Genomic DNA, 16,250 nt, shown 5'->3' on the forward strand with positions numbered 1-16,250 from the left:
TTCAAAATAATCCCTAAAGTATGCTGTGAACATTTTTGGTACTTTAAGTTTGCCAAAAGTTAACGCTTGTGGTCTCCCTCAAATACTTAACAAATTTTGTCTGTTATATTCAATGAAATATGTAGAGAAAATAAAGTCTAGCGGAAACTCGCATTTGAAGGTACATTTTTTGCATTTTTATTGTCATTTTCTTTGTCACTTTCTAGAATCTGGTGTAGTTTTCTATAGGTAATTTCTACTACTTGCAATCAATCTTTTTGTTATCTAGTTTAATTTTTGTGTTGCAATTTCTAGAATTTGATGAACCACTCCTACTGTTTCTGATCAAGTATTTTTTCCATAGTTCCCATCAAAAGCGTTAAATTTTGACGAACTTAAAAGGACGAAACTATTCAACATAGTTCAGGGACTATTTTGAACCTAGTTCTAAACATAAGGGACCATTTTTGTCATGTTCTCTCCCACAATTCACTGAGTACAAAGTGATTCTTTTTCCAATGCGTTTAACACTCACTGCTCTCACTCTGTTTGTTTGTTGGTGCACTGCGAAAAAGTTGTCAAAAATTTCACTCCAAAAGGAGCAAAGCAAAGCAAAGCAGAATCTAAGCTACTTTGTAAGTCTTTCTCTTTTCTTGCTTCAACATTGCTTTATTTTCTGCTAAACTGTTAAGATATTCCGAAAAATGTGGGGTTTCACATAGTTTTGTGTTTGTTTTTAAGTAATCTTTGTGGGTTTTCTTGATTCTTAACAAATTTTTGTAATGATGTCAATATAGCTATAATGCAGCTTTGTTTGCAAATTCTTTTTAGGGTTTTAGTATTTAGAAGTGGGTGAATCAGAAAAGTACTGGGGTTTTAGAAATGAAACTGATTTTAGCTATTTTTGAAAGTAAAATAATAATAAAAAAAAATAGGTTAAATTGTTTTTCTGATACTTCTTGCATGTTGAGTTCTTCTGTTTCTGTTTTATGGTTTTAGGGTTTAGGAGTTTAAAGGTGAACTGACTAAAATCCCTAAAAAAAAAAATAGCTGAAAGCACTTTATGGGTTTTCTTTTGGTACAAAGAAATGAAAAGTTTTTTTTTTTTTTTTTTTTGGTATTCAAGGTAGCTTATACTTCTCAGAAAATGTTGAAGGCATTTTATGGGTTTTCTAGAGGTGAAACAAATAAGGAAGAGAAGAGATCTTTTAAGGCAGCTTATACATTTCAGGAAATGCAGAAAGCACCTTTAGGGCTTTCTTACAGTTTCAAAAAAGTTAGTAATGTGGGTAGCTTATACAGTTCATTTGATTATTTGTCTTTTGAAATGCTGGTGAATGTCTTGGGTCATCAAAGTTTCCGGTTTTTATGAGTTGATGTACAAATGCTAAGAGTAAATTCAAGTCGAGCTTGTTTTTCTGTTATTCTCTGTTGGCTCTCACCATAACTAGTCATGATTTTGGAATTTCTCATAATTTCTTTACAAGGCATGCACAAGTTTCATATATCTTCCCCATCCCGAGAAGAATGAATCAGTGCATCGAATTTTCTGTGTGAATAGACAGTGATTTTTAATCTTTTAAAAGTAACATTTACACATTCAAAAGCTACATAAAAGATACTCTAAGTCACAGCCTTTCGTATTCTCTATATTTTTTTAGCTCTTATCATCTTTAGAAATAGCTCAATTTGAATGGAAATGGGATGTCAAAAGCACAGTTTACATTCAAGAGCAAATTTCACCAAGCAATTGCAGTTTTTACCTGATGGACATTTTTTTTGGGGGGGTGGGGGTAGTAACCAAGTTGTTACTTTGTTATTTTCTAAATAAAATCGTTTTTTAGTTAGAAATGAAAGACCAAGCCTTAGTCCTTTCTCCTTTTAGAGAAAATGTTCATTTGGCCTTCCTGGAAGGACACTATTCGCAGTTTCAGCTGGGCTATCTAAAGACTTTTAGCTGTCAAAATTGTCTCTTTACTGTATTAATGATTGAATATGCTTTTTGAAAGTACAGAACATGTTTGTGCATACAAGTATTGGGATAAAACTAATATCGACTGATGCACTTTGATTTTGTATTTGATGCAGGCGTTTCATTCAAATGACAATTTCTGATATCACGGAAGAAGTGGGATGTAGTAGTGGTAAAGAGAAGTTATCCAATGGATCAGCAAGGATGGATTTTGATATAGATGATCTTTTTGAAGTAGGTGATGATGATTGGGACGATGACGAGGAAGAAGATGAGGATGAGGATGATGATCTTGATGTGGTTTCAATAAAAGAGCTGGGTGAAAGTTTCTTGAAAACCTTCTGTAAAAAGGCATCAACTGGTTTTTTTGAGAAGTATGGTTTAATCAGTCACCAGATTAATTCATATAATGACTTCATCAACTATGGAATCCAAAGGGTGTTTGCCTCGGTTGGGGAGATCCATGTTGAGCCAGGTTATGATCCATCAAAGAGAGGTGAAGGTGATTGGAAGCACGCTTCTATAAAGTTTGGGAAAGTAAGCCTTGAGCGGCCAAAGTTTTGGGCAGGGGAGAAGTTCTCTGTGGACGGTGGGAAAGAGTACCTGGATTTGTGGCCACGGCATGCTCTCCTTCAGAACATGACTTATTCCGCTAGAATTATGGTTGAAACTCATGTTCAGGTTTGGAATTTGTTTTTGTCTAATATTAATAAAAAAAACAATGGTTCTTGTCTATAGTCTATAGTTTTATGTGTATCAATTTCTTTCTGTTTATTGATATACATTCATTTCCTCATTATTCTCAATTTTGAATCGGCCAGCTTGTAGGTTTTCTACTTTTTTTTTGTGGTATACTCCTTGTATACAAGTGACTTTTTATAGTAAAACTTTACTTTATCAAAATCTTTTGAATTAGGTAGTTATGTTCTAAAATTGCATTGTGTTATTCTTCCGTAGATTAAGTTGCCAATCTTGTTGGTCTCTCTTGAACAGTTCTTTTTTAAATGCATTGCCCATCTGATGAAAAGTGAGAAAATGTTCATCACAAAGGAAATAAGAGGCTCTGAGCTGTTGCATCCTAATCCTTTATACTTAGATACCATCTTTTTAAACTTCACAAAATTCGACCTTTATCTGGAGTACTACTGATATTTGAAATATAATCCCTTCTCATCCGTGTCACATGTCATTTATTTTCCCTCTGTTAGTTTCTTGTTCTTTTATTTTCATTGGTTGCCCTTGTATATGATTTCAGGTGTATACAAAAAAGCTAGTTAGAAGTGACAAGTTCAAAACTGGGGTAGAACGATTTGTTGACAAGGAGTTGGAGATGGAAGATAAAAGAGATGTCTTGGTTGGGAGAATCCCTGTGATGGTGAACTCAGAGTTGTGCTGGATGAATGGTGCTGACAAGCCTGATTGTGAATTTGATCATGGGGGATACTTCATAGTCAAAGGGGCTGAAAAGGTAAGATCTTCCTGTTAGCACCTCACTCTCGACACCTCCCTCTTTTCTACCTAAAGAGGGCATAGAATACAAGGCTGGAAAGTTGGTGGTAGTTTGTATATTATTTAAGCCTTATCGAGTCCAAAGTGAAACATAAAGATACTATTCAAAATACAACAGCCACATCAACCATTTTACTACACATCAACCTATCATAACTCAAGACAGAGGAATTTCACTTGTTAGTGTTAGAATTTATGTTTCAAATTAAATATCTTAGCTTTATGGCCTGTTTGGCCAAGCTTCTAAAATCAGCATATTTGAAAAGTGCTTTTGGTGAAAAGCAGTTTGTGTTTGGCCAATCAATCTAAAAAGCACTTTTGAGCAATAATTAGTGTTTGGCCAAGCTTTTAAAAAGTGCTTTTAAGTGTATTTTTCTCAAAGGTGCTTTTCAGAAAAGTACTTTTGGACAAAAGCTTTTTTCTTTTTAGCTTCTGAGCTACTCCCTAGAAGCACTTATTTTCTCCCAAAAGCTTGGCCAAACACCTCACTTATTGAAAAAATAAGCACTTTTGGGGAAAAATAAGCTTGGCCAAACAGGCTATTAGTTGGATTGTGACACTTTTTTCCTACAAGACAATATATTTGAATATTAAAATAAAATGAGTCCAATGGGATGGAAAGCATATGGATGATTTGTTTATTCGAGCCCAAATTGATTCGTAGTGTTGTACTAGTAATTTTAACAAATATTCTAATTTTGAAAATTCAGATAATTGCAACAGTTGTGTCCGTATAATGGAAGGCGTAACAGAAGAGGATGAAAGAGATCTTTCATGTTAGACATTTAACCAAGTGATTAATTAAAATGATGTGTAGTGTGAGGTCGTTCTGAAGGTGCTAGCTACTTTTGGGTTTGTTTATTGTTTTTAATTGAGCATACTGTTGAAGATCTTATGAAGGTGAAATTTATGTATCACTTAACATAATGTCCAGTATTTTAGAGTTCGAACTGATGAAACAGTTTTTTAGCATGTATGAACCTTTAGGAGGAAAGACGATATGCCTCCCATCATTTTTTTATGAAGTAAATGTATTTTCATTCATAAACATGGACAAACTGGTTGTATACAAGGATTAAAAGGTAAGGAATCTACCAAATATGATTTTCGACAAACTCCGCCCATTCATCTAGACAACAAGGAACTTTCTGATTACACCAAAAGAAAATAAGGGAACGGAGACTACTACTCAGCTGAGAGAAACTTGACACTACTTCAAAAGCTCTCCTATTTCTCTCTCCAACCTATCCACCTTAGCGCAAGCGGAATTTGATGTGGTTGGATATTACATACTGTTAGTAAGATAAGACCTCTGATTTTGTAAGACAAGTTGCAAAGCATATGATGACAAGTTATTTTTTCTTCTGTAAAAACCTCAACGCCAGTCTGGAAATAATATAAGAACTTTGTCTTTTGTATTATGTGTTGATTTCAAGCGATCATGCTGCATGTTTAATACAAGTTGCACAAGTAAGTGGTGTATTTTATTTATTTTTTCTGAAAGCGCGTATTCGATAGAATTTTGACACTGTAATTTTGACATTGTATATTTCTCCCAAAAACAAAAAAAATTGGGACTTTCTATGATGTGGTGATTAGAGTGTTGCATGCATGCCTTTTAATACACGTAGCACAAATCTCTGGTGATAGGTCATTTACTTTTCTGAAAACCTATCGAGTCTAGTCTTGGTTTCTATCTTTTAACCTGGGACGCAAATATGCTGAGTTATAAGAGCAAATGAATGTAAAAGAAAGAGTCATATAGACAAGAGGTAATAAGGAACTTGAACTTTTCAAGAACTTTTTGCATGACCTATATATAGAATATAGCGGAAGTATGATGGATCCTAGAGCCAGACCCTGTATAACCTACATGTGCAGCTTAAAAAATTCTGATGCAGGACCTCAAGGCATCAACTTGTGTTCCATTAAGACACTAGACATTTGGAGTGACTACTTCGTATCTTATATATGATTCGACGTTAACAACAACATATCTTTCCATAAAATGACTCAGAGCAGTTGGAGATCAGATTTCATTGTTAGGCAGCTAAGAGACTGATGATTTTAAGTATATCAGATGGATTTCGCTGCTCTGTGTTGTTGCGTAGATTGTGAATTTTGATGTGCAAAAAAGGTGATACACACTCAAAGGAATGCACTTTTGGACCTAAGCTGTTAACGTGAAGACAATGATCCAAAAAAATCCACTGTGCTTGTTGAATATAAGGCAGTTGTAATAACACTTCATGGTTGAACATTCTTTTTACAGCATTATCTGCATAACTTGGCTGGTGGTGACAGTGAACCAACATTTTCGGTATATTTAAACAAATAATGTTTTTTAGCTTCTGTATTGGGGAAAAAGGGGGTATATGATGCAGGAATGAGCTTGATGTATACTTTCACGACAAACCTTTTCTAACTTCTGGGGGAAGAATAAGGAATCATTCACCGTGTCTGCTTCATGTCAGCTCTGTTACATCTTAAAGCCGTTTCATATGGAACTGGGATCAGATTAAGAATTGAAGCACAGAAAAACTTCATGTTACCTGGTTTAACTTAGTTTGGATACTTTAAATGTCTTAAGGACTTTATTACCTAACCAAACTATTTGCTCAATTTTTTGAACTGGTAATGTAAAGTAGTATTGTTACCTATGAAGAGTCTTTAGCTCTCTTATATGCAGAAGCTCCTTCTCAAGCTTCTAGGTGAGTAATGCAATCTTTTCCCTTGTCTGACTATATAGTACTCCTTTGTCACAAAAACAATGACAAAGTACTATTTGGGAGGTCAAACCGTTTGTTTCTTGACTACAAATTTCCAACATTTTCTAATTACTCTTAGCAAAAAAAAATTGTGGTTTGAGTACGTTTTATGTTGTTTCTAAATATGTAGGAGTAATATTCGTTTGCAAAAGAAAAAAAAAATGGATACTTCATATCGGAAATTTAATGTGTCCGACTCTCATACTCCGAATCCATCATTCTTTCGGGATTGAGGAAATAATTGTAACTTTGGCATGCATTCTACACTTGTGCTATTACTATATTGATTTAGAATATTGTTTGATCTCTGTGACCTTTTATAAGTAAATTTCATGTCGCAGTTCTTTAAAGATTGAAACCTTTTGTAATTTCCATTTCAGACCTTCATTGCACAGGAGCAGATTTGTTTAAAAAGACTCTGGGTGTATAGCAATCCCACTTGGATGGTTGGATATCGCCCTGGTGATAAAAGGAAGAGAATCTACATTAAACTGACTGAGACCTTGAAGATTGAGCACATTAAAGGAGGAGAAAAAGCCCTCAGTGTGTACTTCCTGGCAGAAATGCCAATTTGGATCTTGTTTTTTGCTCTAGGTGTATCCTCTGACAGGGAGGTAGTAAATTTAATAGATGTGGATATTGAAGATAGTAATATCGTCAATATACTAATGGCTTCAATCCATGAGGCTGATAAGAATTGTGAGGATTTCAGGAAGGGGAAAAAGGCTCTTGCTTATGTTGATAGACTTATAAAGAGCTGTAAATTTCCACCTCAAGAATCTGTTGAGCAGTGCATAAAAGAATACCTGTTCCCTAATCTTAGTGGTTTCAAGCAGAAGGCTCGCTTCCTTGGCTATATGGTAAAGTGCCTGTTGCACTCTTTCATTGGTCGCAGAAAGGTTGACAACAGAGATGATTTTCGAAACAAGCGATTGGAGCTGGCTGGTGAGCTTCTTGAACGGGAGCTCAGGGCGCACATTAAACATGCCGAAAGGCGTATGGTGAAGGCAATGCAAAGAGATCTTTATGGAGATCGACAAGTGCAGCCAATTGAGCACTATTTGGATGCATCAATAATCACCAATGGTCTCTCCAGGGCTTTTTCCACTGGACATTGGTGTCACGCTTACAAGAGAATGGAGAGGGTTTCTGGTGTAGTTGCAACTCTTAGACGAACAAATCCATTGCAAATGACTGCTGATATGAGGAAAACGCGTCAGCAGGTTACATACACCGGGAAGGTTGGCGATGCTAGATACCCGTAAGTGTTTGTAAATTTATACCGACCATTTTTTTGTGCTTCCATTAACAAAAATGGTGACTTCATTTTTCTTGCTTCCTGAACATCGCTCATTCTGTCATAATTATTTTTGGTATTTTGTTTCTGTTTTGTTTAACTTAAATATGATAATCTAATGACTGTTAAAATAACTTATGCAGACATCCTTCACACTGGGGAAAGGTATGTTTTCTCTCTACCCCAGATGGTGAAAATTGTGGCCTGGTAAAAAATTTGGCTAGTATGGGTCTTGTCAGCACAACTATTTTGAAACCACTTCTTGAGACATTGTTCCGGTGTGGGATGCAAAAATTAGTAGACGATAGTGCCACCTCACTCCACGGAAAGCAAAAGGTACTACTAGATGGGGAGTGGGTTGGAGTATGTGAAGATTCTGCACTCTTCGTTTCAAAGCTAAGACGTAAGCGCCGCAGGAATGAAGTACCACACCAGGTTGGCTCATGATCATTTTCATTTAATTATGTACAGTAGAGTCATGGAACCTTGCTGTTGAATATTTCTTTCTATTGCAAGTTTGTTCATTGATCCACCAAAAGGATGGTTATGAAACTTTCAACCAAACATAGAGACTTGTCTTTTTCTCTATTTTCCTCAAGCAGGATGTAAATCTTTTGGTATACTGTATTGGATGTACAATATCATGTAAATGCCGCTGGAATAAGGTCCCACATCAGGTTAACTCATGATCATTTTAGTTCAGTCATGTACAGATTCTTATGGCTATAATATTTGTTTAAATTAGAATACTTGTTTATATCATAAGTATGATAGTCAATTCATCAAAAGGACGATTATCAAATTGTAAGCCAAATGTAAAACACTTGTCTCATGCCCTTGGCTCCTCAAGTTTATGGTATATTGCGTTAGAGTGCAAAATATCATATAGGACCGATAGGAATAAAGTGTCACACCGGGTAAGTAGTGATCATTTTCATTTAATTATGTACAGCAGAGTCATTAAACTTACTGTAGAATGCTTCGTTATATTGCAAATACGTTCATTAATTCCTTCAATGTGATTATAAAATTATAAACCAAATGTGAAAGACTCGCCTTTTCCTCTTTGTTCCTGAAATAGACGTGACTTTTGTGGTATATTTTATTGAATGTAGAATAACTTTTGTATGCTAGTAAATCCTGAAGCTACCAAACAGTATGTTGTGCCTCTTACGTCCAGTGGTGACCTGAACTGCATTCTTGGTTGGAAGTAGAGGGTCTACTATTAGAGCAACCCTCTCTTGTCATTGCCGAGTTTCCTTAAATGGAAATAGACGCAATGTGTTCGGAATAGATGGAATCCTTGAACTCTGTCCTTTCCACTTCTGTGATGCTTTTTCCTTTTGGGAAATATCTCATTTTTTTTAATGGTGGTGTCCAACTAGCTTGCGAGCACCTCGGCTAATCCACCAGCTACTTGCTTCCTCCTACTAGCACAGACACCATTAACTCTACCCTCCAAGGCTCAGGAAAAGGGGGGAAAATTCACCTTTTGGAAAATATCTCTTTGCAGTGTGCAGAAATTTAAACGACCAAATAAGAATTATAACATTTTAAAGATTGAAGGATTCAAACAATAAAATTAAACCCAAGAGTTCTCGATGAAATGACCTTTATCTCATATTTGGCAGAACAATAAGATTAAATCCAAGAGTTCTCTATTAAATAACCTTTATACAAATTTGGCAATTGATTTGATGTTTTCTTCTAGCACTTGTAGATATACCATGCATGTTATAATCATGGAAGTTGACGTTTCTTGATTGGGGAAATTTGACCCGATAACTCTTTCATTAGCAGTGGATGTGCTGCGAAAAGTCTCTCTTTGTACATGGATATTAAAAATTCAGTCTAGTATATTTCTTTTGAGAAGATGTATATTTTCATATAAGTTTTGTCAATTTGATACTTATACACTGAACAATCTAAAATTTTCTTCTAGGTTGAAGTTAAGAGAGATGAGCTGCAGGGTGAAATTCGCATATTTTCTGATGCGGGGAGGATTCTGCGCCCTCTTCTTGTTGTTTCAAATCTAAAGAAAATCAAAGCTCTGAAAGGGGGAGATTATGGCTTCCAAGCTCTTCTGGACAATGGGATTATTGAGCTCATAGGACCTGAAGAAGAAGAAGACTGTCGAACTGCATGGGGAGTTGAATACGTCTTGAAAGCAGATAAAGAGAACCCACCCGCAAAGTATACCCATTGTGAGCTGGACATGTCATTTCTGTTAGGCTTGAGCTGTGGTATTATCCCATTTGCAAACCATGATCATGCTAGGAGGGTCCTCTACCAATCAGAGAAGCACTCTCAACAGGCAATTGGGTTTTCAACCGTGAATCCGAACAATAGAGTTGATACGAATACCCATCAATTATATTATCCTCAGAGGCCACTTTTCCGGACAATGCTGTCAGATTCCCTTGGGAAACCAAAAAATGCTCGTCACCAGAAAGGAATGCTTCCTCGGCCTGAATACTACAATGGGCAATGTGCTATTGTCGCAGTAAATGTTCACCTTGGCTATAACCAAGAAGATTCATTGGTTATGAATCGTGCTTCACTGGAGCGTGGAATGTTTCGATCGGAGCATGTTAGGAGCTACAAGGCTGAGGTCGATAATAAGGAAGCTGTTGCTAAGAAGCTAAAGGTTGAGGACTCTGTTAACTTTGGGAAAACCCAGAGTAAAATTGGACGAGTGGACAGCCTGGATGATGATGGTTTTCCATTCATTGGGGCAAATCTCCAGAGCGGAGATATTATAATTGGGAAATTTGCTGAATCAGGGGCTGATCACAGTGTCAAGCTGAAGCACACGGAAAGGGGCATGGTTCAGAAGGTTTTGCTCTCCGCTAATGATGAAGGGAAGAATTTTGCTGTTGTATCTCTCAGACAAGTAAGATGCACAATATAATGTGTGTGTGTGTGTGTGTGTGTGTGTTTATGTATATGCTTCTACCTATGCGACTCGGTATCTCAATATGGAACTATTGCTTTAAGATGCAGGTTTATGAGAAACATTTCTTTATGTAAAACACCATATTAAGTCCTTGGAAAACTGTTTGCAGGCAATTTAGCAAGCTTCTTAAAGTACCTGCGCTTCATGGGATATCTTCATGATAAAGGAAAAAGGATGCTATATACATAAACACCATATATAGCTGCAAGTGCCTTGAACCATCTTATTAATGAACACATTGAAAGACTAGCCACTGAACTGAATAAAAGCTGATCTGTCTATAAGTAGCACTACTAGATTATGCTATCTCTTAGAAACTAGAAGCCATTGTAGAAAACCTCCAGCTTGATGTTTTAAGGACTGACTTATGTTGATATTCAGATTTATCCTGGAGCGGAGCTAGCACTCCGCTTACGGGTTTGGCAGAACTCAGTAGCGTTGGCGCATACCTTGTATTCGTGTTAAAAAAATAGCTTAATATGTATAAATAATTTATCAATAACCCAATAAGTTTCTTTTTCTAGAATCTAGAACCCATAAACTCAAAATCCTAGCTCCGCCTCTGGTCATCCATCTACGTGCCCTTAGGAAGTATTATCCTGTGTTGGGGGTTTTATCCAGTAAGACAAGGTGATAGTAGCAAGTGAGTTATAAACTACCCAAGCTCCTTGTTTTCAACTAGTGTAGAAAATGTCCGATGTATCAACAGAGTTCTCTCCACCCCCAACGAGGGGTTTGTGGCTGCCCTTTTGCGCCACCTATTGACAAATAGATCCTTCAACAAATCCTTATGAGGTATCACTCCGCCACCAACATGGTGTGAGGGATTTTTTATCCTAAAAAGATGCCTGCTGAGGTGAGTGGAGAGAGCTCATAAGCTGTCCAAGCCCCGTGTCTTCGACATATGTGGGACAAGGTCCCAAGTACCAACAGCTGATACTAAGTCACACAGTACATTATTTGATATATCTATTCAGAAGTTTTTGTACTCTTTAGAGTTAGCAAAGAAAGCCTAATCACATATTTTGTTTTACTTGTGGTGTAAATTGGAACATGTGACTGAGTTTGAATCAATGCTACAGATGTTAGAATCCCCTACAGGACTAGATTGGGAGTACTTTTGCTATTTTGCTATGACAACATTGTACAGTTCCTATAGCACATCCTTTGTGCTACTTTATCTATAAAATTACGTTACCTTCTAAAAAAAAGTTGGCAAAGAAAGCTGTTAGGGGTAAGCATTATGTTTCTGTGTTACGATTCAAATAGTGTGAGCTGGTCACCTACCACCCATCTTTACATTTCGTCCACCCTGTTCCCTCTAGAAAAAGAATATACTGGGAAGACATTGTATAACTAATCCTAATTCCCTTCAAATGATTCCAGTTGTCTTGTATATTCTGTGCAGGTTCGTTCTCCATGTCTTGGAGACAAGTTCTCTAGCATGCATGGACAAAAGGGTGTCCTTGGATTTCTGGAATCTCAGGAGAACTTTCCTTTTACAGTTCAGGGGATTGTTCCAGATATTGTAATCAATCCCCATGCATTTCCTTCAAGGCAAACTCCTGGTCAGCTGCTGGAAGCTTCTTTGGGGAAGGGCATTGCCCTAGGTGGTGGTCAAAAATATGCCACTCCCTTCTCCACTTTATCAGTTGATGCCATAATGGAGCAGCTTCATGGGTAAGATATCTGATATCCTTTTTTCATAATTCCATATTCTTGTGCCGACCAGTCAAGCTGTGTTTTTGTCTTGTTGTATTCACTTGTGAATTCTGGTGATTTGTCATTGACTATTAAATGCTATATGACCTGCAGGCGAGGATTCTCCAGATGGGGAAATGAGAGAGTTTACAACGGCCGGACCGGTGAAATGGTTAATTCCCTAATTTTCATGGGCCCAACATTCTATCAACGCCTCATCCATATGGCTGAAGACAAGGTGAAATTCCGTAACACTGGGCCTGTCCATCCCCTTACTCGCCAACCTGTGGCAGACAGAAAACGTTTTGGTGGAATTAAGTTTGGTGAAATGGAACGCGACTGTCTTATAGCTCATGGTGCTGCAGCAAATTTGCATGAACGTCTTTTCACACTCAGTGACTCCTCCCAGATGCACATCTGTGGTAAGTGCAAGAACATGGCAAATGTAATCCAGAGATCTGTGCAAGGTGGTAAGGTAAGGGGTCCGTTTTGCCGGTTCTGTGAATCAGTTGAAGATATAGTGAAAGTTAATGTGCCATATGGTGCAAAGTTGCTGTGCCAGGAGCTCTTCAGCATGGGCATATCTCTCAAGTTTGACACTGAGATTTGCTAATGCCCGATTAAGTTTCATCATCCAGATTATACTTATGATGCTAACTTGGTAAAGTTGTTGATGGCAAACACTCTTATTTGTTAATATCTCTAGTGTTAATTCGAAAAAAAAAACTGTCTCTTGCATCTGAACCTTGTTGATTTTCAGGTTGTGGCAAACACAGTTTCTGTAGATATCTCTAGTGTTGATGGGAAAAGAAAACCTTTTCATGTTTTTAAACCTTATTGGTTATCAGGTTGAAAAAGTTTGTCGTTTAGACGTGACCCCCCCCCCCCCCCCCCCCCCGCCCCCCTTCTCGCGCGCACACACATGCTGATTGTTGAATTATTATTGTAGATCTAAGTTGACTCTTTTGGTGGCAAACTATTGGCATTTGATCTTTCGTTGTTAACAAGCAGTAGATGACCATTGCTTGCTCTATTATGGGACTGATTTCGGTGCAAAAGGGTAAATAGCAAGTGAATAGAAGTAATAAGTGTCACTAATGCCGTACTTGTTCTAAGAAAAAGGAGGTAGTTTTTGACACATCACTTGTCTTGTTAGATTTTAGATTAAAATTGTATCTAACTATTAAAATAGATTTGATTGAATAAGTAAGCTCTATTGAAGACTTATTATCTCTAAAAGTGAGAAGAAAGAAGGGTAGGGAGGAAGAAGTATAGAATAGCCAAATGGTGATAAGAGACTCAGGAACTGATTATGTAGTTAAAACCACTTGGTGAATTTCAGGCAAACTAATTCAAACCACAAAAATGATATATTGCACTCAACGAGTGGTAATTTACTCGAGGATTGTGGTGTCGTGGTGATGGTTTTGGGGGTTTGGGTGTTAGGGGTCCCGGTGGGGGGGGGGGGGGGAGGGGAATTAGTGGTGTTAAAGTTACAAATATTTAGAACGAGGCTACAAACATTGCTCCAATCAACCCATTTATTAACTCAACTTATTTTCACCAGCTCAAATTCAGTCTAACCTGTACCAGATCCTTCATCTTCTCCATTCTGGAAATTTATATACTATTTACCATTCAAATGGAGGGATTAAACCTTAAGATTGAAAGGATTAACGAATGGAGGCATTCTTGGATTTAAACATCTATTGAAGGGAGCTAATTTACAAAGAGATAAATTAAGATGAATTCTCAAGATAACTTAGGGAAGATACATAGTAATGAAACAAACATAAGCTAGATGCCTAGATCTAATGGCAAACAAAAGAATTTCTTCTACAATATCAGACTATACATGTTCAATTATGTTGGACAAAATGTGGTGGCATTTGGTTTTGCTAGTATGTTAAAATCCCAGAATTTCCCTTTAGAAGAAACCAAATTAGTGTCACACAAGAATTCCCAAGAAAACCACTTCTCAATCATTCTATCAACATCATGTACCAACACATGAGTCCCTTTTTTCTTTTTGCTTCTTCTTGCTAACACACCAGCAATATAAATTGCAGCCATTCTTCCTGGTGATTCTGGCTTATCCCCATCTGGTCCATCCACAATCAGCAAATCCCACTTCACTTTGTACACTTCTTTAGGAACTTTTGTCACAAGCGACATAAATTTGCACTTTCTTGATGAAATGTAGCAGTGTTTTTGGTTTTGTCTAGCGTGTTTTAAATGCGTGTAAGCATCTCTAGCAACTGTTTGATACTCGATTCTGTGAATTCGAGTACTATTTGTATTACTCGTGGAATTGTTAGCATTGATCTTTGCGAGGTTGTCTTCAAGGAAGACAGTGAATCCACCCCTGTTGATGGTCGAAATTTGAGAAGAGTATTGTGTTTCAAGCCCGAAAACAAGAATGTTGCCAGGGGATTTTCGGGATACAATATCATAGAGAAAATTGATTTCTTTCTCCGTAAGGAGATGAGGGCGGTATTCAGCTGGAGACAAGACGGAAAAAATTGGAGAAGAATATGAAGTGATTACAGAAATCTTGATGAGTCTGAGTATTGAAGCAAATGATAAGATGAAAACAAGAAGTGGGATGATATTTCTTTTTGTAAATTTCATAACTCTGTAGTACTTGTGTAAAAGGGTCTTTTTTAGACGAGTTTTGGGTGAGAAATGAAGCAGAGGGAAAGCAATTTCAGAATGGGGCATTGTGGTGTTCTTTTCTTATGTTCACTACGTTCTACCTAAATGGGGGCTTTTAAAAATTTGTTGTGACGTGTGTTTAATTTCCTTCAGAATTTTTGAGTGAAGAAGAAGGAATGGTATCTTCCTTTAGTTTGAAGCGTTTTTTTTTTTTTTTGCCTTTTAATTTAGTTGTCACAATTTTCAATAGTATCTCTTAAATTGGGACTTTTTTAGTAAGTGTTGATGTGATGTTGGTATGATCAATCATTGTGAATAAGGGGTACTCTTTGTTTAAGAAGTTGGACACCAAATTTCGTCTGCTTTTGCATTTATTTTCTTCCTTCTGGGTACTGTTTTTGGTCATCGTTTGGTGGACAAGAGTGATATTGAAGGAAAAACTATTACTTTTATGCAAACAATCATCTTGCAATGCATTTGGTCTAATCCAATTTTAAATACAATAAAGTACCAAACACCAGTTCAACTAAGTATGTTCATCTGTCAACAATTTAAACTGAACACTAAAAAATTATTTTAGCAGAGAATTTTTTAATGCTATACCAACACACTCTTAAGGTTTATACCTCTTCAACTCGAATAGCATTATTCTGAACAACGGCTTAATTATTGAACGCCCGAAAAGCCTAGTCAAATGTGAATAACATTATTAAAAAAAAAAAAAGATGTCGTGAACATGGTATTGAATTGAATAAGGGACCTTTTGTTCCTACTAATGGACCCAAAAATTATTTATTTCTTTGTCTGGGATTTTCCTAAGCAACCAAACAAATCCCTGTCATTTGACACGGAAAATTGTCTTTTTTGAATCTTTGAAGTGAACGAACAATCAATATACATAATTAAGTTTTAATGCCATGATATCTTTCTACGTAGCTTCATTAAGACCGTTTTCATGCGTCTTGGTTGGTGGTGGACAAGAAAACCCGATAGAAAGCCCACACCACAAATTATAATTTATGGTGAATTCATATTTCAAGTGCCCCCAAATTTTCTATCAATAGACGTTAAGGGGTCTTCTGAGTTTTGATTAGAATTATAAAACAGATGATAGTGTGATAGATGCCATGTGACCAGGAGGTCATGGATTCAAGCCATGAAAACAGCTCCTGACAGAAATGCAAGGTGAGACTGCGTACAATAGACCCTTGTAGTCCGGCCCTTCCCCGGACCCCGCACATAGCGGGAGCTTAGTGTACCGGGTTGTCCACACATGATAGTGTGATAGATAATCATCTGAGCTATTTTTATTGATGCTTGGTTAATCATCTTAAAAGTCAATAAAACGGACGTGTTCGACTTTAAATTGATTTAGATCTACCCCTGTGGTAAAAAGGGCCATCATGTTTGAAG

The 16,250-nt window shown here is 36.9% G+C and overlaps 2 protein-coding genes across 2 annotated transcripts; one reads left to right on the forward strand and one right to left on the reverse strand.

Annotated features, from left to right (window-relative positions):
• Positions 1-451: 451 nt before the first annotated feature.
• On the forward strand, positions 452-13,014 carry LOC132632481 (DNA-directed RNA polymerases IV and V subunit 2). Its single transcript, XM_060348441.1, has 8 exons — positions 452-614; positions 2,068-2,632; positions 3,207-3,419; positions 6,609-7,489; positions 7,669-7,960; positions 9,468-10,418; positions 11,890-12,161; positions 12,297-13,014. The coding sequence occupies exons 2-8, from the start codon at positions 2,081-2,083 to the stop codon at positions 12,793-12,795; spliced, it is 3,660 nt and encodes a 1,219-aa protein (XP_060204424.1). The 5' UTR covers positions 452-614; positions 2,068-2,080; the 3' UTR covers positions 12,796-13,014.
• A 748-nt stretch (positions 13,015-13,762) lies between these two features.
• On the reverse strand, positions 13,763-15,201 carry LOC132634173 (arabinogalactan O-methyltransferase 1). The gene has a single exon (XM_060350468.1). It carries the CDS (start codon positions 14,901-14,903, stop codon positions 14,046-14,048), a length of 858 nt encoding a protein of 285 aa, XP_060206451.1. The 5' UTR covers positions 14,904-15,201; the 3' UTR covers positions 13,763-14,045.
• Positions 15,202-16,250: the final 1,049 nt, after the last annotated feature.

This window comes from Lycium barbarum, chromosome 3 (assembly GCF_019175385.1).
Source record: "Lycium barbarum isolate Lr01 chromosome 3, ASM1917538v2, whole genome shotgun sequence".
Classification (NCBI taxonomy): domain Eukaryota; kingdom Viridiplantae; phylum Streptophyta; class Magnoliopsida; order Solanales; family Solanaceae; genus Lycium; species Lycium barbarum.

Excerpts from the sequence above, each read along its gene's own strand:
- LOC132632481 (XM_060348441.1), top strand. The coding sequence starts at position 2,081 with ATGACAATTTCTGATATCACGGAAGAAGTGGGATGTAGTAGTGGTAAA. Across the intron at positions 7,961-9,467 it reads GGAATGAAGTACCACACCAG|GTTGAAGTTAAGAGAGATGA; the intron begins GTTGGCTCATGA and ends ATTTTCTTCTAG. Across the intron at positions 10,419-11,889 it reads CTGTTGTATCTCTCAGACAA|GTTCGTTCTCCATGTCTTGG; the intron begins GTAAGATGCACA and ends TATTCTGTGCAG.
- LOC132634173 (XM_060350468.1), bottom strand. The coding sequence starts at position 14,903 with ATGCCCCATTCTGAAATTGCTTTCCCTCTGCTTCATTTCTCACCCAAA.